This window comes from Thamnophis sirtalis, unplaced genomic scaffold, assembly GCF_051295495.1.
Source record: "Thamnophis sirtalis isolate CommonGarterSnake01/CBP01778 unplaced genomic scaffold, rThaSir2_p1.2 scaffold_7, whole genome shotgun sequence".
NCBI classification, from domain to species: Eukaryota; Metazoa; Chordata; class Lepidosauria; order Squamata; family Natricidae; genus Thamnophis; species Thamnophis sirtalis.
The window spans coordinates 81,423,447-81,447,465 of NW_028261387.1; the positions used below are offsets into that span (position 1 = coordinate 81,423,447).

Consider the following 24,019-nt stretch of genomic DNA (forward strand, 5'->3'; position numbering starts at 1 on the left):
GCTTTACGACTTGTGGACTTCAACTCCCAGAATTCCTCAGCCAGCTGGTTGAGGAATTCTAAGAATTGGAAGTTCACAAGTCATAAAGTTGTCAAGGTTGGAGATCCCTGGTCTAGATTTAAGTCAAGAGGCTATTTTTAAGCAATCCATTTAAAAGAGCAAGCATTCTATTAGAAAGAGGTTTATGTGAAAGAGAGTTCAGATATTTCTTAGTCCTTTTTTGTTGACCACAACTCAGTTGTTAAGCCAAGCAGCAGTCATTAAGTAAATTGCCATTGTGCTTATTATTTTACTGCAGTTTTTCTTCGCTTTGCAAACTTGCCAAAGTTGTAAATGCAATAATTGTTCATAAAATTATTTTTATGCCATCTTCATAACTGCCAGCAGTTGCTAAACAAGGACTGAAAACTATATTGTCTAAGTATGTAAGACCAATATACACCAATTATTTGTTTCATAGCAATTGTATAGGAAGAAAAAACTACGACATGCCCAGAGAAGTTAATGTTTATAGAGAGGCTAGAGCTGTGCATATTGAATCTTCACGTTCAGAATTTTCCTTTCTGTTCTCAGGTCCAAGATGCTAAATACTTATGATGTGGTATCCATTTTTGGAACATACATGTTGCAATATAGCATGTCTTTGGTTCTGTTTTGCCCTCCATAGAGATTACGGTTAGTCCAAATGTGCAGATGTCCCTTCTATTCTTCCAAGTGCCAGTGTGCTTCCAAACGAACTTCAGCTTCCTGGAGCAACTTCGTTCTGTAATGCCTTTCTAGACAATCCATGACAAGTGGGTATGTGGCTGGCTCAAATTTATTGGCAAATAAATGAGGAGAATTAATAATCCACTCCAGATCTCCAAGTCCATAGATACAAATATCCCTGACATAATGTCCTACAAAAGAGAAATTGCACTGTAAATTGATAATCCCAGGCTGGATACCATTCAGCAAATGAAATAAAGCTTCCTTCACACATATGTGCTAGTCATTCCCAACTCTAGGGGGCAGTGCTCATCTCAGTTTCAAAGCTGAAGAGCCCACGCTGTCCCAAGATGTTTCTGTGGTCATGGGGCGGGCATGACTAAATGCTGAAGGCGCCTAGGAACGCTGTTATCTTCCCACCAAAGGTGGTTCCTATTTTTCTACTTGCATTTTTTACATGTTTTCAAACTGCTAGGTTGGCAAAAGCTGGGACAGGTAACGATGAATGAAGTGAAATATGCTGTAGAAATTATAGAGCAGAATTGGGGTAAGGAGAAGGGAAAGGAATGGCCCTTTAACATGATAACCTAAAAAAGATTACCATATTTTTCAGAGTATAAGACACAATTTTTTCCCTCAAAAAAGAGGCTGAAAATCTGGGTGCGTCTTATACACTGAACATAGCATTTTTTGCCTCCCGAAACCCCTCCCTCTTCACCAAAATGGCCATGCATAGCCTATATGAAGCTTCCAGAGTGCTCCTGGGAGTTGGGAAGGGCAGAAATGAGCAAAAAACAGGCTGTTTTTTTGCTCAATTTTGCCCCCCAGGCCCCAGGAGCACTCTGGAAGCCTCCTAAGACTATTCATGCCCCTTTTTTGACAAAACCGGGCCCGTTTTCACAAAAAATGAGCCGTTTTTTGCTCATTTCCCCCCCCCCCCCAAGCACTCTTCAAACCTCCTAAAGGCTATTCATGTCCTTGGGGCAGGGGGAAGGGTCCATTTTCACAAAAAGCGGGCCATTTTAGGGAGGTCTGCAGAGTGCAAAAACTTTTTTTAAAAATTTGCCTCTTGGTGCGTCTTATACTCTAAAAAATACGGTAGTTACTTTTTATCTTAATTTTGCTTTTGACCACAGATACGTCCATTTGTGACATGGACACCCATGCCTATGTGTGTGAAATGGGGGAATAAGAAGGAAAAATCTATATTTTGGTTTCCTTTGAAAGAAGTTGGGAAGAATAAAGCTGCTTTTTTTTAAAGAAAGCCACAAAATTTTACTAGTTGGGTAAAACTCAGCCAATTATATGTATTAGATATGTCTGTAGATGCAAATTCTTTGTGCCCCACATGGTAATTAAATTCACAATGAGGATTATTCTGTATTGCAGTTTGTTGAGTCATCTAGTGTCATCTAATAGAGTAGTTTTCTTATCCTTGCTTCAGTGGGATTTTGTGGGTTTTATCTGTCCACTCCCGTCAGATTGACCAGAATGTCATGCATAGTTGAGCACCTGACAGGTGACCACTTCTCAGCGGTTCCTGAACTAGGATTGTGTCATGTTCAGTAATTACCTTTGCAGCCATTGTGGGCTTGTCCTTCTTGATTTTTCCACTTGATTGCTCGTATATTTCCTTGCCAAGTTGTGTTTAGTGTAGCACCAGGAGCATCTGTACAACCAATTGGAAAGCTTTGTTATACATGTTTTGCATTTTGAAAAACAGATTTATGCATGGATTACTCTTCTAGTATTGCTGTTCCCAGGGTAACAAATAGTAGTTAGTTCCCATAACATATTATATCTGCCTTTACTTATTTTTAAGTATGTGACTATACTGCCCCTAGGAATCATTATTTTGTGAATCTTGTAAGTGGCAGCTTAAAACCATAAATAAATGAAATTAATTCTAGTTCGTCTCAGTGAAGCAAAAAAGACCACTTATGAAGATGCTATTTTTAAGCAGACTAAGGGCCATGAAAGTTTTTGCAGTAATAAAGGTGTTAGTGTTTAAGAGGCCATGAAGCTTTTGTTGTGGTTACTAAAGGATGTAATTACAGTTGCAACACAATTATAGTTGCAACACAAAAAGGAAGTTTTTGTGCAAATATGAGTGTGCTATTTTTAAAATTAAGTGTAGGCTTTGAAGCCTCTAAAATTATTTGGGTGAAGTCCCCAGAACCCCATCAAAGGTTACTACAAAATTGCATTTTTGTTATGCTTTAGCACAAAATAAATATCAAATTTAAATTGCTCAGGTCTCCTCTACATTTTGGAGTCCAATCTTTGGCACATCAGTCAAAGCTAGTACAGACTTTGATTTGGAATAAAAGTACATTTCTATTTTAAAATAAGATGCAAATTCTCATTATAGATTCAATCCACAAGGATTTGATGATATCTGCCCTTGGGGAAACTGCTTCAGGGCAGAACTAATATTATAAAAAACTAATTAGTTTCCAGGGGGTGTTCTTTGGAAGAAAAAAACAAAGGAAATCTAGTAGATGCAAGGACTACCTGTATATTTTCACACTTTTTATATCAGTCTCCTATAGAGGAACTCAAATTGTAAATTAATAATATACAGCAAATTTTCATTGATACTGTTCTTTGTAGGAAGTTTCAATTTAGGACATACAGAGTCAGCTCAGTGCCACGTATACTTTTATTTTTGTCTTCCTAATTTATTTTACTTAATTTTCTTTTCTGGCTGAATTAAGATACTTGGGATCCTGAATTACATTTTATGTATGCATGCGTGTACCATGTTTCCCCGAAAGTAAGACAGTCTTATTTTCTTCTGACACCTGAAATAGCAATATAGCAATAGCAGTTAGACTTATATACCACTTCATAGGGCTTTCAGCCCTCTCTAAGCGGTTTACAGAGTCAGCATATTGCCCCCACAGTCTGGGTCCTCATTTCACCCACCTCGGAAGGATGGAAGGCTGAGTCAACCTTGAGCCGGTGAAATTTGAACCGCCGAACTGCAGATAGCAGTCAGCTGAAGTGGCCCGCAGTACTGCACCCTAACCACTGCGCTTGGCCTTATTTTTGGGGAGGTCTTATTATTTTTTAGGTGGTGAGCATGGTTACCTCATGGCTGCTGCTGTGTTGTAATATTTTCGGGGAGGACTTATTATCCGGGGAGGGCTTATTTTGGGGAAAACAGTGTGTGTCTGTGCGCGTGCATATGAGAGAGAGAGGGAGAGAGGGAGAGAGATATCTAGGTCTGTGATTTCTTCAGTCAGGGTAGTAAGCAAATCTTTGAGAATTTGAGAGACTGCAGATATGGGAGGATCTCCAACACACTTTCCCAAACTCGGGCTACAGAACCACACCTGAAACAGGTTTTCCCATTCCAAAACAAATTGTATCGCTTACTTTATGCTTCTGAGTTGCAACTGGTCAGAACCTGTCCAGTCCCAGGCTTCAACTTTTAGATATGTCAACATGATATTTGGGTGACAGATCACATGTTTTTCTCAAACCGCCAAATGTGGGTGAAACTCATTGTTGGCGAGAATGTAATATTTGCCAAGAAAAGTCTGGAACATATAATGGCATAGTTGATAGCTAGTATATCAATAACCAAATGGGTTGTATTTCATCTTCAAAGACTGGAAAACCTTCCTAGGACTGGGAGTCAGGCAGTAAGGTGGAGCCCAGGTGATTATGAACTGTATTGCCTTTTTATCTCTTCTGTCATTACAGGATTTCTTCTCATGCTTTAATGTCATTTTAGTTACGCTTTTGTTTGTTGTGAGCCATGTAGAATAGCTTCGGTGAGATGGGTAGCCATACAAATTGAATTAAATGGATAAGTAAATAAGTAAAGCAAGCTGTTGGTGTCTTCTGATTTTTTTAAAATTACATAATTTAAACCATTGGGATTGAAACCCTGTGAAATCTCTCTTTTTTATTTTGATTTGTTTTATTCCCCCACCTCTCCCTTAATTCACAGGTTAAGGAAAAACCCTCCAATTCATGGTGTGTTGTGAATTTGTTATTTTCTAAATCCGAAAAACAGACTGAAAATAGATTTTGGGATTTGGTTAATGTTTTCCAATAGCTTCTCCTTAGCTTACCTCTATCAATATATTACTAAAACCACTCATTCCTGTAACATTTAAGTGGGCAAAACAATGCATCATAAGGCAACAATTTTGAATTAAAGTACCTCAAGTGGGCTAACCTACAGAATGGGTCCAAAATCTGGGATTCATGATCCCATGGAATTAAAATTTTGGCAAATTTTATTTTAAAAAATTACGACATTGAAACGTATTAAAATGTATATGACATAATAAATACAAAAATGCCATAAAACATTTTTTCTGCTGATTAACTGTGCAATATAGCAATAGCACTTAGACTTATATACCACTTTACAGCCCTCTCTAAGCGGTTTACAGAGTCAGCCTATTGCCCACAACAATCTGGGTCCCCATTTTACCCACCTTGGAAGGATTTAAGGCTGAGTCAACCTTGAGCCTGATAAAACTTGAACTGCCAAATTGCAGGCGGCCGGCAGTCAGGAGAAGTAGCCTGCAGTACTATACTCTAACCACTGCGCCACTGCAGCTCTTATAGTTCAATATGGTCTATTTTTACAGCAGATGCATGTCTGAATGTATCCCAATTTTCCAATGAAGGCAGTACATTAGCAGTTCTGTCTTTGTTGAAGGCATTGAGAATCTGATCAAGAAATATTTCTGAAAGGGGAAGCCAAGGGATCATGGGTTGTCTGATATGCAGTCTTTGTGAACAATGTACAGAGACAATTAAGTGCAAGATAATTCTATAATTCTGCTTACCTGGTATATGATTCAGGGTGACCCAGTAATGCTCGTCTGGACTGTAGGTGTCTTTTGACCATTCAAGCAAATCTTTTGCACGTTCATCGGTCAGTGTGAACTCTACAAATTTTCTTGTGAGTACATAATACGCAGTCCCAAAATATATAGTCAAATTGTGGGGTGGTTCACTTTTCACATTATTAGTTGGATAGACATAGGATTTTCCTGAACGTACAAATTCTTGGTAACTGAAATTAGTTCTGTGTTTCATATGAGGTGGTTGAACAATTCCTGGGGTTATATTTTTACCATTCCATTTGCTTTTAATATAGTGTATAAGTTCCTTGTTTGTTTTAATGGGATAATCCTGACCACAGACATTAATAACATAATTCCATTGATTGTTTAAATGGATCAAGTCCTTCATGCAGTTGATATCCGCTTGCAGCCTGGAGAATCCAGCATAGACCACTTTTTCTCTCTTTGAAGCAATAAAAACGTTTTCGAAGCAGTCGACCAAGCTTTGGACCGCTTGCTTAAAATCCTTTGATGATTTTTCATCAATATGTATACAGTAAACGTTCTGAGGCATGTAAATGGCTCTGAGTAGTTTTATAAACATGTTCAGTTCCTTGTGAATGGTGACGATGTACGCCAAGGAAAAGTTCCTTTCTTCTTCCGACAGTGGCCTTGTAATGAAGTGGAGTTTCTTCTGCAGCGTAGAACAGTTGCACGGTGTTTGTATGCAGGTGGACATGTCTTTTTCCCCTAATGCCTCCTGGCACAGTTGGCCAATTTGAAAAGCAACTCTCTTCCCATCAAAAAGGGCCGAGCAAAGTTCATCTGGATAAAAGCCACACTCCCTTGAGATTATTTTTTCCTTGTCTGTCTTGAAGATTGTATTCCGTAGATAGAAAACACCAAAGATGAAAACACAAACCACGATGCAGACTAGAAACCATGATTTGAATGTTTCAAGTAGGTTCATCTTTGGCTTTCCAGATGTTTTCTGAAGCTCCAAATGTTCTCTGGAGTTTTCTTCTGGCCACAGTTCCCTGAAACTGTTCTACCTAGGAAAGGTTAGAAAAAAACAACAGCAGCATTTTAATCATTTAATTTAAATGAAGTTCAGTCGATGCTTCATTCAGTTTGAAAGGGGAAAAAATACTTCACTGCTGCTAAAGTTTCATATTACAAATGCAGGTGTTCTTGAATACTGGCTTAACTATGCTTTAGCAATTAATCTGCTTTTACCTCTTGTGGTTTTGATTATGGAATCTTTCTCTCTTTCACTGACATGAATAGAGATAAGCTGTTCTTTCATACAACTAGCTGATAATCTTTTGGATTAGATAGAAACCTTCTTATGGATTTCAAAAATATATTTGAAGCATAACCAGAATTGGATCTAGTGTGGGTTTTTTTTACTGTTGATTTTATGGGGAGGCGTCAGAAAAGGCTGAAGTGTTTACCATCATTGTTATAATGAAGTCTAAACCATAAATTGTTTCGTTTTTCCTTGAATTGCCTGAATTAGCATTGTTTTCAAACGCATTGTATAAAATAGAAAGGAAATGGTCTTGAATGCAGTTCTTATTTATTCTGCTTGGAAAAAATTGTGACCTTAGCAACACTGCATTGCCTTGCACTGCTGTTTAAAGAGGCTTTCAGAGCAGTTTTACAGGGAGAAAAATACAGTTGCATATTTTTACCTTTCCGAATATGTTTTTCCACAAGTGTGGCTTTGTTGAAATATTAAACGTGCCTCAGCATAGCAGTATATTTCTTTAGAGCTCAGAAATAAAGTCTTCATGCTTGAATTCTTAGATGCTAAGTATATGCAACCCTAGGGAGAAAAAAAAGATGCAGTAAAAGGGACAGCTTGTTGAAATACTGAGATTCAAACCAATCATTATCTTGTATTGATTTTTCCTGCTACAGCAAACACTCAACCACCCTGTTGAACAGAGATTATACTCGCATATGATGTCTAAATCATTACATACATGTCCTTATCTTCTTAACACAAACCTCTTATAATCTACCTCTCGTAATGATTTTGTTGCATGCATTGATGTGCCCACCCCTTGCACACATAAATCTCAAAGCTTCATTTTAGTTGAAATCACGTTTTTCAACCTTCCATATCAAGAACAACATGCTCCCATTTGACATGTGCAGTTATACAAATAATAATAATAATAATAATAATCATTATAATTATAATAATTAATGTGGTTCATTGTCCTTACTGCTAAGACCAGGGCTTTCAAGTCAGAAAATTTTCCTGTTCCCAGGTTCGCAGTGCTGACTGCGGTTGTGGAGGGCTAGATGAAAGATGCATTCATTTTGCTGTTTAGCCTGATCTTTTTTTTTGTTCAGCCACAGCGTTCTTGGTTCTTCGGCGTTGCTGCTTCTGCAGTCGAAGAAAAAACATCAGGAAAATCAGTTCCCCATAGAATTGTGCTTGCCTGGAGGCTCATAGGAGTTAGGCTTAGTATGTAAACATCTACACAGCATCTTCTTAATAGGACAAGCTGTAAGTATCCATTGAATCAGCAAGCGTTCTGCTCCCTCACCAGCCTTTCCGTGATGTGGAAAAAAAAGGAGGTGGGGGGAGGACGGAAGGTGGATGCAAACATTTCTGAGGAAAGCGGATTCACACTCTTGAAATGCCGCTTGGATTCACACTCTTGAAATGCCGCCTGCTGCAAAATGACTAACACAGCCAGGAATAGATTAATATAATGGACATTGCTTACACTGTAATGAGGGTTAGGAGCTGAAAAAGATGTGTGTGTATGGGGGGAGAATAGTCGTATATTACTGGCTCCGGTCAGAAATTGCTGTGTTACAGCGAATAATTAAAAAAAGATATCTCTGTCGATAATGTTGCCTGTCACTGGGGAGATAACAGCATGAAAAAGGGATCAAATGCCCATTTATAAACTTTATTTTGAAAGAGTAAAGGGAAACAGTTTGAATTGTTAAGAGGCACCAATAATTATTTGTAGCTCAGGGTTGACATGAGGGGGGTCTTTGCTGCTCTCTGAGCTTGCTTATTTTCTTACAGATGTTTTATTCCTTAAGTAGGTAGCATCATCAGGGCTAGGATTGAATGCTGTTTGCTGTCAGTTTATATTCTGGTAACTTCCCTGTGTGGGTGGGTTGGTGGGGGCGGTCTTAAGAGATTGTTCAGTTGGACTGTTTACTGATGGTTCTTTGACAGTTAATGTTTGCTTGACTGTTTGTCTGATATTAATCTTAGAGTTAATCTATGCTGATCTGGGTGCTGATTACTGGTAGAGAGGTGCTGGAGTCTTTTTGTTCCTTTTGGGGCTGGTCTCTTTTGCATTGTCTGTAGATGTTACTAATGTCTATGTGTCTGTTGATGGCTGATTTGTCAGAGTGCCAGGCTTCCCTTAAGATGTATGACAGTTCTCGAGCAAATATCCTGCAAGCTACCAGGAACCTCTTGAGTTTCATCATTAAGGAGTCCGCAGAACCTAGAGGTGTGAATTCATAGTCTTATCTTTTTTTCTCCTGCATGCCTTCCTAAATTCTCTGTGGCTAGCAACCTTTCATCAGCTTGATAGCTTAAAGGGGACAGGCTTTTTTTTTAATGTAAAGCTAAAAATGGAAAATAACGCAGGAAATTTAGAGAGAGACAATAATCAATGCATTTAAGGAGACACTTGATGGGGCACAGATCACATCCCTGGACCTTTGCCAGTCAGTAATACTGGACAGTGTTCACCATTTCAGAAGTGGAAATGGGAACACTTTTATTAGTATTCCACTAGTAATAGCCCCAAAAATAAATTGCAGAAGGTTTTCTTAGATCTTGAGGCACTGTTCTGTTAAGGCAGAGTCACCTCTTGGTGACATGGGCATGCAAACAAATTTAATAATTTAAATGAAATAAATAAACATTCTTGAAGTTTTATGTGTTGGCCATAAAACCAGTATAAGTACGAGGATCCATCATGAGGGGCTCCAAATAACACGCAGGACAAGAGAAATCCAAGCCAACTTGGTATGTTACTGCATCAATTAAGACGTACGCTCACTGCTTGTCACCTTAGCCTTTTATGCAATATTCAAGCACAGAAGAAGGAAAATGATTGGTCCAAACTTGATACCTACATAGGTCACCTTGTCTATCTCATAATATAAGAGTGGGGTTCAATTATAATAAACTGTAAAGGCACTGGAGCTCTGTTTTTAGAGGCCCAGGTGGGGATGGAAGGACAGTTACGGACAGTTGAGACTGGGTGGTGGGGCAGGAGGGATGGAAGTCATCTGGTCATTAGCACTCTCTCTGAGAGCCACTGACCCCACCTGAGGGTTTATCTGTATCCTCAGGGTCACCTGAACCAGAGGGCAGTTGGTTGTGGAATCTTCTTGAAATTGCTGCAAGGGCTGTGTTGTAGACTGAAGATAAATGGGGTCTTATTCCTCCCCCTCCATTGAGGGAGGGTACTTCTAACATAGATGGATTCTTTTGCCTCTCTCTCAGACCAATGGTCCTCTCTATCCACAATGTGGACTTTGCTGCATTCAAAAGGGTGGCCTGCATCTTTTAAAGGCAGATGGACCGCTGAATCTTGTCCCGATGAGTGTGATCTCCTCTACTGTGTCATGTGTTTTTGTGAAGTAGTTGTTTTGTTTCACCAATGTACAGATCTGCACATGTCTCACTGCATTGTATTGCTCGGTTTTCATCTGGGGGTTGTATCCTTGGGGTAGACAAGCTTCTGCCTCAGTGTATTCTTGGGTTTAAAGTGTACCTGTATCTTGTGTTGGTCAAAAATCCCCCTGAGCTTTTCAGATATTCCTGAAACGCATGGAATGACAACGCTGCTACGTTTGTTGTTCTCTTCTTTGTCTGTAATGGAGGAGCACTTGCTGAGTCTTTTTTTGGATTTGATGAAGGCCCAACTAGTTTTGTCTGACTCTAGTCGTTAATCCTAGGATTTCTCTGCTTACTATTTAGTTTCATAATCTCTTTTCTGCTCAACAATTACTACTAATAAGCCACTATGTGTGTGTGTGTGGGGGGGGGTGTTTTAAAAACAAAAATATTAATTTCTTTGCAGAAAGATGTGCTAGAAGACATAATTGTGTTTGAATAGTTAGTATCTTCCCGCTGTGTTGGACCTAAATATTCATCATTCCCAGCCAACATGGCCATGACTGGGATGATGGTTGAGTTTAAAGCCCATCCTTTAGGAAGGGTGTCAATCTTTCAAAAAATGCCAAAATGAGATGTGTTTCCTGCATCAATTCTTATGGATAAATTGATATTTAAATAATGGATAAAGAATTGAGCATTGCATTTTGAAAGCTTCATCCATACAAGTTGCCTGCCATAATTTTGCACTAAAGTGGAACAACCCAACAGCTAGCAGTATTGAAGGGGATGGGATTTCTCAGAGAATCAAACTTTTATTTAATCCAACAAAGTGCTAATTTCCTTCTTTCTTAACTATCAGAACTTTCAGTGATTGCATTAATGACGTGGTGCAGAGTGGTTAGATTGCAGTACGGCAGGCTACTTCTGCTGACTGCCAGCTGCCAACATTGACAGAGATTTGAACTCAAATCTCACCAGGCTCAAGGTTGACTCAGCCTTCCATCTTTCTGACCTGGGTAAAATGAGGACCCGGATTGTTGGGGGCAATAGGCTGACTCTGTAAACCGCTTAGAGAGGGCTGTGAAGCACTATGAAGCGGTATATAAGCCTAAGTGCTATTGCTATTGCTACTAAGGAGAAAAAGTCACATCTTATCCATGAAAGTCACTCTCTCTCAGCCCAACCCACCTTTCAGGGTTGTTGTTGTGTGGAAAAGATAGGTTTGCTGCCTTGAGTGATTTGTGAAAATAATAAAGGCGGGTTACAAATAAATATTTTTTTTAAAGAAAACATCAAAAGGTGAGTGGTGAAGCATGGATTTATGCAGAAAATCACAGGCTGCATCCACAGCTTCTTAGGATTTCAGATAAACAATACTGTTACATAATTTTTTTCAGGAGGACTTTGGAAAGCTTTTACTAATCAGGACAAACAGTACTGGATTAAATTAAAACAAATCTGAAAGTGCAATACAGAGGAAGTCCATATATTGATAATAACTTAATTGGGGGGGAGAAATATCATAACTATATAATTATAGTTTCTTCATATGGTACATAATCAGTTTTAGACAGTATTATTACCATTATACATGCTAATAATCTAATCTGTAGATTGAGATTTATTTTTGTTTACACATATTTTAGAACATACAGACAGATGGCCCAGTTCAGAGTCAGTAAGGTTCTTTGTGTATTCTCTAAATAATATGGGACAATTATCATTTAGTGTAAAGTCTAAATTGGGATTAACAGTGAACAATTTTCCAAGTAGAATTTGGTTGAGAAACCAGTGTTACAAGCAACAATGCTTTCACTGTGCTATAATTAGTGAGCTGAATTAGTGAATTCTGGAGCAAATGAAAGTGCTTACAGTTTTTTTAAAAAGAATCATTGGCGTAAAGAAAATGGTTTGATATAAAAGATTTATAAGAATTGCCAAGTTCTTCAACAGAAGTGATGACCACCAATATAGTATACTTTTGCTTATTATTTAAATTTCCCTTTCTCATAAAAATTAAAATTGAAATTAGGCACCAAGACCTTTAGGAAGGTTAACTATTTAGCTGTCGGGAAGGATCCACACACATTTAATCACTCCCAATATAAATGATCATAAATTTTAAAACGTTTAATCTATCAGCATAGAGGAGTTCCTTATTTCAAAGAGTTTAAAAAAAGAGGAATTTACAAACCAGCAGTACTTTTCAAAGATGTAGATTGTAGAAGGTAAAAATCCTTGTAATTTGGTTAAACATATTTCTTCTATTTAATTTACTTTTTCTAACTAAAAAACTTTCTAACTTTGAAAACACTTATACTCAGCGAAACGTTTTGCACTGCAATTAAGTAGAGAATGATTGAACCTGAATATATACCAGTTTTGAATGCAATTCTCAGCCGTAATTTCCTCTGAGTTCAGTGGGGCTTTTATTGCCAAAGTAAATGACCGTACCGCAAAATTTCTAGTAATGTTACAGCTGGTTCAAATTTTAAAAGAATTCATTCTTAAAAATTCAGAAATCACACACTCACCCAGTATTGCTTTAAAGACAAATGGTTTGGAGCCAAACTTAAGAAATGGGTAGAAATGTTCTTAAGACCTATTGCCCTTCAGGCAAGTTCAGCCTTTAAGCCTGTCCATTTTGTAAGTGGTTTCAGTCACATGAAAGAAGTTAATTGTTAACATGTAATGTGAGTATTTTGTGATGGATTTCCTTAACCACTTGTGTCCCTTGTTTGGGCAAAATAACAATTCAAATAATAATATTAAAACCTGATATATATTTTTTTCTGGATTTTTTTTCTCCGCTCTCATTCTGATGACCTTTTAAGGAAGCAAACCAACTTTGGGAAAACAAGATGTGTAGATAGTACTGGGCTGTTGATTATAAATAGGCTTGCCTTTAGGCTTTGAGCAGCGAATAGGAGACATAGCGGTGCGGGGGGGGGGGAATAATCTTGCATTCTTCTTTCTCTTTTAACTTTTTAGCTGCTAAAAGATTACTATAAGAGAATAATTATAAACATTTCCTGATTTGCCCATGTTATACCCTTATTTTGCAAGCTGCTCTGCCTCCTAGCAGATTTCCAAGTGCAATTGAAGGTAGTGGTTGTTCATCTATTATAGGGGTCCCCAATCCATGCCAGGAACGGGGTCGTGCAAACAAGCGAAGCTTCATCCGCGAGATGCAGGCAGCAGATGAAACCATGCCCCCTCTGGTCCACAGAAAAATCTCTCTCCACGGAACCAATCCCTGGTGCCCAAAACATTGGGGGCCACTGATCTATAAAGCTCTTTGTGGCATGGGGTCAGATACTTGAAGAACTTTTTTTTAAAGACTTATATACCGCTTCATAGGGCTTTCAGCCCTCTCTAAGCGGTTTACAGAGTCAGCATATTGCCCCCAACAACAATCCGGGTCCTCATTTTACCCACCTCGGAAGGATGGAAGGCTGAGTCAACCCTGAGCCGGTGAGATTTGAACAGCCGAACTGCAGAACTGCAGTCAGCTGAAGTAGCCTGCAGTGCTGCATTTAACCACTGCGCCACCTCGGCTCTTAGAACTGCCTCTCTCCAGTGGTCTCTACTCATCTTATTAGATCTAGCAAAAGGAGACTAGTTTAGGTCTCGTCAATTAAAGAACGTCATCACGCAGGAACCAGGACACTTATCTTTTTGATTACAGTTTCTGCTCTCTGGATCATCTTTATTTTTCCTTAAAAACCCGTCCTCGAATCACTTGTTCAGTAACCGCTCAAGCTTACAATGGCACTGAGTGAGTTCTAACCAGTCCTTGGAATTCTGGCTGTCGCAGCATTTCAACAGTCAGTCGATCGCAATCCAGGCGCTCAGCACCTGGCTTCCAGCGAGTCAGAAATCATGATTCCATGCCAGCTTCCCAGAGGCAAAGTCGTCAAGGGGGAAACTGGCAAGGAAGTCAGATGTTGCTGCCACGTCAAGCCCTCATTTATCAATGACAGCTGAGAGTGCCGGAATTGCTATCACTGAGTGGCCCAGTTAGGTGATATACAGGTGGTCCTCGAGTTACGACCACAATTGAGCCCCAAAGTTTATTTTTTTTTAAAAAAATAATTTTATTTGTTTTTGAACAAGGACAAACAAACATAAAAACAAAAAAAATCTTCCATTACAAATTGTAGAAAGTGTGTCAGTTGGTTACAGTATTTCCATGCATCTCTTCCATAGTCACCACCTGCTTTTCATATCAAATCACATATTTTAAATTCACATATATTCATGTATATCACAATTATTATATCTCAACCTTAATTTGTCTATAATTGTTTTTGCATCCTTTTTATATAATATTCAAAATCTAGAATAGGATTATATGATAACATTCCATTAAATCATCCTAATATCGTCCAATCACAATACATCTTTATAACATATTCTAGATAAAACTTTTAAACCTCCTCTCATAATCTCCATGTGTTGAGCCCGAAAGTTTATGTTGCTCAGTGAAACATTTGTTAAGTGAGTTTGTCCCATTTTACGACTTTCCTTGTCCCATTTGTTAAGTGAATCACTGCGGTTGGGGGTCACCGCAACATGAGGAATTGTATTAAAGGGTCGCGGTATTAGGAAGGTTGAGACTCACTGCTATACAGTATGTGTCACTGCCCCTTTATTTAATAACCAAGAAAGAAACCACTCAACTCCATATTTCAGAATTAAGTGTACTTTTACTGGTTACAAATGATGAGAAGCAAAGCAAAGCTGAATCTGAATAAAAGGCGCGAAAGCAAAAGATATCAATACATGATTCATTCCCCTCCCCTTGGTACCCCAGTCCAATCATAATTCACCCAACTGTCAGGTGGGAGACATCTTCAAAAATAATCATCAGGATGGAATGCTGGACAGTTGGTCTCGGCGGGAAACTCCCCTCCTTCCACATGCGCAAAGAGATGGTGAGAATAACTCCCTAATAAACAGTCCTCCAGTACAGAATGATTCCCTCCCCAAATAAGAGCCGAGGTGGCGCAGTGGTTAGGTGCAGTACTGCAGGCCACTTCAGCTGACTGTTATCTGCAGTTCAGCGGTTCTAATCTCACCGGCTCAAGGTTGACTCAACCTTCCATCCTTCCAAGGTGGGTGAAATGAGGACCCAGACTGTGGGGGCAATATGCTGACTCTGTAAATTGCTTAGAGAGGGCTGAAAGCCCTATGAAGCGGTATATAAGTCTAACTGCTAACTGCTAAATACCATGCCCCCCCTCCCCGTTTCAATGGCAGCTGAAAAGCAGCAGCAAAGCAGAGGCTAACAGTATGCTTATGTATTGTATAGCATATGTTAGCTATGAATAGCATGAATAATATTCTTAGATTTGAAAGAGAACGACCACAACTGATCATTAGCTTCACCCAGAACAGGGTAATAGAAAAGTGAGTCATCCCCCCACCCCATTATGCAAAGCACAAATGAGCTATTGGCCAACTCTTACCTAAAACCTTTTGTTTTAGTTTGATTTCTTGTAGGCAGAGTAATAAGAGACTTGATTTGTGTAGCATTATTCCAACCTATTTCAGTTTCATTCCAAAACAACCACCAAAGCTCTAGTTCTGTCTTTAAAAAACAACTGAAGAAGAAAGAAAACCTGAGTCATAAAAGTTGCTTTTAATTTTTTCCCACTCCAGAAAAAATAAATTCAAATACTTGAGTAGAATTTCTGAAGTATGCTTCTGATACTATGCTCTTCCTGGATTCCCAAACCTTTTTAAAAGCAAATTCCTTTTATTGACATTCTGGTGATTTGCACTGGCAGTTGTAATAGTATAATGTTTAGGAATTATAGGTACATTTCCATGGGTATCTACAAAGAGCAGAATCATGCAAGTTGTGGTATTCCCTGTGCTGCTCTGTGGAAGTCAAAGTTGGACTTTGAAAAATTAGAATGGGAAGAGTATTGATGGACTTTTGTGTTGGAGAATGTGGACAGTCAGGAAAGCAAACAAATGGATCCCTAATGCTGGGAAAGATGAAAAAAAAGAGAAGAACAAGACACAAAAGCAGGAAGTGGGGTGGACTTAGTTACAGAGATGGCGAGTGTGCACCATTGGAAGATCTGAAAGACCAGGTTAGGGACAAGAGAAAATCTGTGGTTACAATGAGTCAACCACACCTTGATGGCATGTAATCAGTCAAACTGTTATTTCTACACCATGAGTGAAACAGACTCTGATTTCTTCCTGTTCTCTCTCTCTCTCTCTCTCTCTCTCTCTCTCTCTCTCTCTCTCTCTCTCTCTCTCTCTCTCTCTCTCTCCCTCCCTCCCTCCCTCCCTCCCTCCCTCCCTCCCTCCCTCCCCCTCTCCCTCTCCCTCTCCTCTCCTCTAATTGCGGGTGCTGGACTTAACTTGCATCCAGATCAGGGTGTGTAATTTAATTTCTTTCTTTCTTTCTCTCTCTCTCTCTCTCCCTCCCTCCCTCCCTCCCTCTTCCTTTCCTTTTCTTTCCTTCCATCCATCCATCCATCCATCCATCCATCCATCCATCCATCCTTCCTTCCACCATTCCACCATTAGGAAAAGTGATACAAAAACGTAATGGCTTCAGTTAGGAATTTATTTATGTTCCTTTGAAGAAGCTTTAATAGGCTTGATGGTGTAATTTAGTATGATGCCTGCATGTATCTAAAATGTTTTAAAAATCATGCATATTTCAGATAAAACATGTACATTTTTTAAATAATCAGAATCTGAAAAACAAGACTTGAAAATTGTAGGTTTTCAGAAGAGAGAAGCAGATTATATTCGGTAATTCATGTGAAGGAGTTCAAAAAGATTTGGAGAAACCTGCCTAGCAGTAGCAATTCTCTAACCTTTAACTATGATAGCTCAACTGTTTTTCAGTGAGTTTTCTTGTTACAAGCCGTGGTGCCACCATTTTCTTTAAAGAAGGTTAGATACTATCAAAGTATTTTGTTAGCTGGCTCCTATTGATAAGCTGCTTAAGTGAGAATGTACATTCAAGAACAAAAACCTGGCCTATTTAGTGGCATCAGGACCAAGTGATCTGAGATTATTGTTAAAGACAGGGTCTTATTGAGAGAATAATGTAGTTTTGCCTTTCCAGCTGCGTAAAGTGCTACACTAATGGTATCTGTATAGCATGGAGCTTGAGAAAAATGACACTGGCATAGAGTAACAACCGATGTAAAATTGTGCAAGGCGTTTAAACGAATAAGAAAAAAGTTGAATAGCAATAGCACTTAGACTTATATACCGCTTCATGGTGCTCTTCAACCCTCTCTAAGCAGTTTACAGAGTCAGCGTGTTTGCTTCCTGTCTCATTTTGGCACACCATATCTTTACAGCTCAATCCTGAACACAACATTTTGAGCCTTACCTGTTTGGGCCAGTTGATCATCTAATCCTGGAATCCTTCAAAACAACCAGCTGGAGATACATTTGCAAAGCTTTCAAATGCACAGACCGAAGGGTGTCTCCTCTACTGTTCTCCCTAGCTAGCAACTGCTCTTTAAGATACAGTAACAGAGTTGGAAGGGACCTTGGAGGTCATCTAGTCCACTCCCTGCTCACGCAAGAGACCTGTACTAGGGATTCAAACCACCGAACTGCCGACGTTTCTGATCGACAAGCTCTCTGTCTTAGCCACTGAGTCACCTACGCCTAGGAGCCTGAAAATAGTAAACAAAAAGATATACAAGGGATAGGTAGCTGTTGGCAGCCTCTACCGAAAACTATGCAACTGTTACTATAAACGCCCAATGGTGAATGCACAGCAGTTGGCAAGCTTAATCTGCTTCCCGTTGCAGTTGCTCTGCGGGCCTGTATAAATCACTCAGTCTCTGCATACTTTTTGCTCAGCACCTTGTAATGTCACCAAGCAAAATTCCCAAGCGGAACAAATGGCATAACCAAAATATCCACCAGGTGAACTGAATCTGAACAAGTTCTCACAGGAGAAAACATGTTTCTTAAGAGCCATAAGCATCCACGTTTTCCTCATGTTTTTATCTATTCTGTGCAAATGGTATCTCCTGCCCGTTTTATGACTCTACCGTTGACATCATATCCCTCCTTGGGCCAGAAAAAATATGTTTTGTGGATATAAAATAAATAAAAGGTCTTGTAGTGGATTTGGCATGAGCTCTGTCCTCCCTCCCAACTCTGCTGCTCTGTGATAAAACAAACAAAGCAGAAAGCTTGCTCCAAAACAAATCAAACATCGAGATAATTTCATTAGGAAATATTGCTGAGAAACATTTACCGCAAGAAGGTCCTTAACAATAAAAGGGAATAAACTTACGGAACTTTGAAGTTCTCTTGTGCTGGCTTCCTGTTACAGCAGACCATGTTACACTGGATAATTACTCACTGCACCGACAATCAAAAGTGGATGTTGCAAAAGTAAGTTCAGAAAGATGAGCAGAAACCCCATAATGGGTTATTTGATCTCCCCCATCATTGTCTTTTCCTTGGCTCTCCACAGATGTACACTAGATCTCAAATCTTTCAGCTACAGCAGGCATTCATGTATTTCCAAAATGTTGGCCATTGAATGAAACAGAAACCAGTTCCTAGCGAGAACAAAACAGGTGAAAATAGCAAAGAATCTAGGAGCTATTGGTTTTTATTTTCTTAATGGGGTTGTCTTTTGTTAAAGCATTTTGGGTCTTACTTTTTTTTTTTTTAACATTCCAAATATAATTTAGATAGTGAACCTAAGTGTCAGCTTCCACCTCACGCTTGCACTTCCCAATCATTCAGTATCCGCTACCAGGAACTCAAGGGAGGCTGGATAGGTGGGAGGAGGCTTCAGGGGAAATGAAAAGTTAACTGCATCTTTCCAAGAAGAGCGTCAAGGTCAAGCAGCTGGTGGGAACGGAACACAGCTGCAAACCAAATCTAATGACTTTTCCAAAAACATTTTGTTTGAATTTGATTGAACAATGGGGACAAGCAATGGGGAGAAACCTAGAAGGGGGGAAAGTTACATTTGGGGATTTCAGTTCTGGCTTTGCCTGTGTTTCATTTGACCTCTGATAAACTATACTCTTTCTCAATAAAAGAACTGAAGATCATTCTTTCTTAGAGACCCAAGTTGAGGCAGATTTGACACTAAGTGAGTTCTGTTTACTTGTTGACAAAAGCCACAGCTCTTCTCTGCATGAACCTCATTTCACTTTTCTTGATATCTCATCCATCTTTCTGTATTCTTACTACTGTTCATCCATCAAAACAAAGGCCAGATATTTTTCCTAAAACTTTTAAGATGTAACAATTCTAGATCTGATGAAGTTATGGTAATGGAAGCCGTCTGGTTGTTTGTGTGGTTATTCTTCCCAGATCTCTTTTTATGGGTTGGTTGGTGGGTGGAGGGATTGTTTTATACTTCTGGTTTCTTCTTTTCAGATGAAGATTATATCAGAAACTCTTCACTGCTTTTGTCCTTCAGTGTATCTCCAGCACTCTGCTTACAGTATTCCGATATAAAAACTTTAAATCCACTGTAACAGTTTGCTGCACATGGACCACAACCACAATTGTATAGCAAGGCGGACATGCTAGAATAGGAAAAACAGAATTTAAGGCTACAGTAAATTAAATAACAGAAGGCCACAAGCAACAGTTTAATTAATACTAATACACATTCTGGTAGAGAAAAAACTTCCCCGAGGAAGGGCTCCAGCACGAGTCCGAAAGCTCAGAAAACTAAGCTCAGAAAACCTCTGGTCCTGGTGACCAACTCAGATTGGATCCTGCAACGTTATCCTGAGACACGTATACTTGCCTTCATCCGTTCCTTGTATGAGTTTGCCTCCAGAACTGTTATCAGCTTTGTTGCTCTTCTCTGCATTCTTTCTAAGGTCTAGTATGCTTCATGTGATCTGAAACTATCCCTCTGTGGATGCAGTAGCTGTTTCGGCAGCTGAAGCAGACTGCTGGCTTATACTTAAGTGGTGGTCTACTAGGACACCTAGATCCCCCTCACAGTTGGTACTATTGAGCCATTCTGTAGCTGTGCATTTGGTTTTTCATGCCTAGGTGTAGGACCTTACTATTCTCACCACTGAGTTACATTTTGTTGGATAGGGCTCAGTGTTCAAGTCAGTCAAGCTCCTTCTGAATGTTGAGTCGCCAATATCAAGCAGGGCAGGGGTGGGTTCCTGCCGGCATTACTACCGGTTTGGCGCACATGCACATTTTCACATTATTCTGCGCACATGCACATTTCCACCTAAAAAGGCCTGTGCATGCGCACATTTAAAAAAGGGGGGAAATTACATATTTTCAATGAAGATTGTTCTGCGCATATGCAGAACAGAAAATCAAGATAGCGCCGCCGAGGATAGAACTGGTTCGGGCGCATGTCCAGCCGGGTTACTACCTACTCGGCCGGTCCGAACTGGTAGGAACCCACCTCTGAAGCAGGAGTGTCAAACTCAATTTTATTGACAGCGGATGGGGTAGCGTGGCCAGCTCGACCTCACTCATGTCGGGGGTGCCTTTGGTGTCCCAAGAGCTCTGCCAGCGGAAATGAGCTCTCAAGCTCCATTTTCAGCTCCTGCAACCCTCTACCAGTGAAAACGCAGTTTGGGAAGACCGCCCACAGCCCGCCCGAACTCTGTTTTCCCTGGCAGACGCACTGTGGGCTGGTCCTTTGCTCTTTTCAGGGCAGTCCCGTGGGCCAGATCTAAGTACCACGTGAGCCACATCCGGCCTCCGGACCTTAAGTTTGACACCCTTGAAATAAAGGGTTAGTTATTCCTGCCAGTTTGGTGTTGTCTGCAAATTTGATGAGTTCCCTTTCTATCCCTCCATCTGGATCATTTATGAAGATGTTGAAGAGTATTGATATCTGATATTTCTGGACAATGCAATCATATTGGTAGTCATTCTAAATTAGAGTATTATTTGCTTACACGTAAAGATTATTTTCAATGCTGGGCCCCACCATTTTAAAAAAGTAAGAGGGGAAATTCAGGTGCTCTTAACTGGCCAATTAATGGATTCCACTTACAAGACCTTCACTTCTTTAAACCTTTCCAATTTGTTTTGATCAACAGTTCACACATGACTGTGTCCTGTAAAAGCTTAGTTTTGCACAGTTTTAGTAAGGAGGCAAAGGATTTATATTAAAGGAGATATGGAACACAACAAATTATGAGATTCTCTAAGCACATAAGAGAAATAGAGCGGAGGTCCCTTAGTTTTAGCAATAACAAAGCTTCATTGATGTAATTAGATAGAATAGAATAGAATAATAGAGTTGGAAGGGACCTTGGAGGTCTTCTAGTCCAACCCCCTGCTCAGGCAGGGAACCCTATATCATTTCAGACAAATGGTTAACCAACATCTTAAAAACTTCCAGTGTTGGAGCGTTCACAACTTCTGGAGGCAAGTTGTTCCATTGATTAATTGTTCTAACTATCAGGAAATTTCTCCTTAGTTCTAAGTTGCTTCTCTCCTTGATTAGTTTCCACCCATTGCTTCCTGCCCTGCCCTCAGGTGCTTTGGAGAATAGCTTGCCTCCCTATAGATATCCAAAAATTTCAAGCTCTTCTATTCTTATCATTCCCCCCACCTTTATTCTTTCTCAATTTCCCAGCAACATCATAGTTTGAGACTCTGTCCAGAACAGGAATTATTGCTCGCAGCTTGACAAACTAGAATTCACAATACACAATGCTGATGAATTTGGTAATGCTGATTTCTTTGCCAACTTCCTCATTCCTCCTTTGGATGCAATTCACTCATTCATTAGTGCTTTACTCCTTTTTTTCTTTCCCTGTAGGATCTGGTTTTAGCCTTTTCAGAGAGATTTTTAGGTAACAATTACTTTTCCCTGGAAATTGTAATATAGGTAGTCCTCGCATTACAACAGTTCATTTAGTGACCATTCAAAGTTACAGCAGTTCTGAAAAAAGTGACTTACGACCGTTTTTCACAACTACGACCTTTGAAGCAGCCCCATGTTCATGTGATCAAAATTCAGACACTTGGCAATTGGTTCATACTTATGACCCTTGCTGTGTCCCAAGGTCGCGTGGTCCCCTTTTGTGACCTCCTGACAAGGAAAATCAGTGGGGAGGCCAGATTCGCTTAACATACAGGTTAGTAACTTAGCAACTGCAGGGATTCACTTAACAACTGTGGCAAGAAAGGTTGCAAAATGGGGTAAAACTCGCTTGACAAATGTCTCACTTAACAACAGAAATTTTGAGCTCAATTGTGGATGTAGGTCAAGGACTACCTATATCTGGCAGATTTATAATAACTGTTGGAGAAACAAATATATCGATGCTGAGTCCCAAGAAATATAAAACTTAATTTTAAGTTCTGTTAGATCTATAAAATATGTTAATACAATAATACAATAGCAGAGTTGGAAGGGACTTTGGAGGTCTTCTAGTCCAACCCTCTGCCTAGGCAGGAAACCCTATACTAATTCAGACAAATGTTTATCCAACATCTTTGATTTGATTTGATTTATTGAGCATTTATAGGCCGCCCTTTTCCCTGAGGGGACTCAGGGCGGCTTACAATCACAAAGGAAAGGGAGTGTAGGACAGTGCAAAAAGAAATGTGAACAAAAATAAATTAAACAATAAAACTCAACATTCACTCAACATTCGGGAGGGGCGAAAATAGGCTTAGCCCCAGACCTGACGGGCTAGCCAGTTCTTGAGGGCTGTGCGGAAGGCCTGGACGGTGGTGAGGGTACGAATCTCCACGGGGAGATTGTTCCATAGTGTCGGAGCCGCAACAGAGAAGGCTCTCCTCCGGGTAGTCGCCAGTCGGCACTGACTGGCGGATGGAATACGGAGGAGGCCAACTCTATGCGATCTGATGGGGCGCAGGGAGGTAATTGGTAATCTTCTTAAAGACTTCCAGTGTTTAGGGCATTCATAACTTCTGGAGGCAAATTGTTCCATTGATTAATTGTTCTAACTGTCAGGAAATTTCTCCTTCTAAGTTGCTTCTCTCCTTGATTAGTTTTCAACCATTGCTTCTTGTTCTACCCTCAGGTGCTTTGCAGAATAGTTTGACTCCCTCTTCTTTGTGGCAACCCCTGAGATATTGGAAGACTGCTATCATGTCTCCCCTAGTCCTTCTTTTCATTAAACTAGACATATCCAGTTCCTGCAACCGTTCTTCATATGTTAGTTGTGATTGTCTCATTAGGTTCTACTTACATGCTACAGGTAGCCTTCGACTTATGACCCCAAGTGGGACCAGAACTTCTGTCCTTAAGTGGAGCAGTCATTAAATGAGTTGTGCCCAATTTTACTACCTTTTTGCTATTGACATTAAGCAAATCGCCATGACCATTAAGTGAATCACATGGTCGTTCAGTGGATCCAGCTTTCCCCAGAGACTTTGTTTGATGAATTATGTTTGCTATGTTTATTTTATGTGTAGAATTTTAATAAAATTTGAGGGGAGGGAAGAATATTGGCCCAACCCTATAGGTATTTCCTTTTAACTATACTTAATGAATGAAAATGGATAAAAAATTATGTGGCTCCGTCTGATGAATTAATTATGGCAGAGAAAGCAGACACCTTAATTACAGATCTGTGGTACAAGGTACCCATTTGAATCTAGCTTTGTTTTTTGGTTAATAAAATATTTGCAATATGAATAACATGTCTTTTACTTTCTGGTGCTTCTGTTTGGAACTGCACCGCATCGTAAACAGTGTCTCTTTTTTTTTTCCTTATCCAAGTGTGGAATCCCCTTTCAAGATGATGATGTGATTGTCCTTAATGGCAGCAAAGAAGATGTAGAGATGCTAAAGAAAAGAATGGAGGAGCGAAGGCTGAAAAGTAAATTGGGGAAGGTAAGGTCTAAACGCATTTTCTGAAGTTATATGCAGATACAGGGA

The 24,019-nt window shown here is 39.7% G+C and overlaps 2 protein-coding genes across 2 annotated transcripts in view; one reads left to right on the forward strand and one right to left on the reverse strand.

Moving 5' to 3' along the window:
- Positions 1–24,019, forward strand: part of RTF2 (replication termination factor 2) — a 55,790-nt gene that overhangs the window by 25,378 nt on the left and 6,393 nt on the right. Inside the window, exon 6 of the mRNA XM_087720493.1 lies at positions 23,861–23,974. Within this exon, the coding sequence (XP_087576619.1) occupies positions 23,861–23,974 (114 nt within the window). The remainder of the gene's footprint in view (positions 1–23,860; positions 23,975–24,019) is intronic.
- On the reverse strand, positions 270–8,110 carry LOC106551373 (putative beta-1,3-galactosyl-O-glycosyl-glycoprotein beta-1,6-N-acetylglucosaminyltransferase 7). The gene is made up of 5 exons (XM_087720492.1): positions 7,757–8,110; positions 7,217–7,350; positions 5,523–6,574; positions 2,282–2,377; positions 270–899 (listed from the first exon to the last, which is right to left on the reverse strand). Exons 3-5 carry the CDS (start codon positions 6,490–6,492, stop codon positions 703–705), a joined length of 1,263 nt encoding a protein of 420 aa, XP_087576618.1. The 5' UTR covers positions 6,493–6,574; positions 7,217–7,350; positions 7,757–8,110; the 3' UTR covers positions 270–702.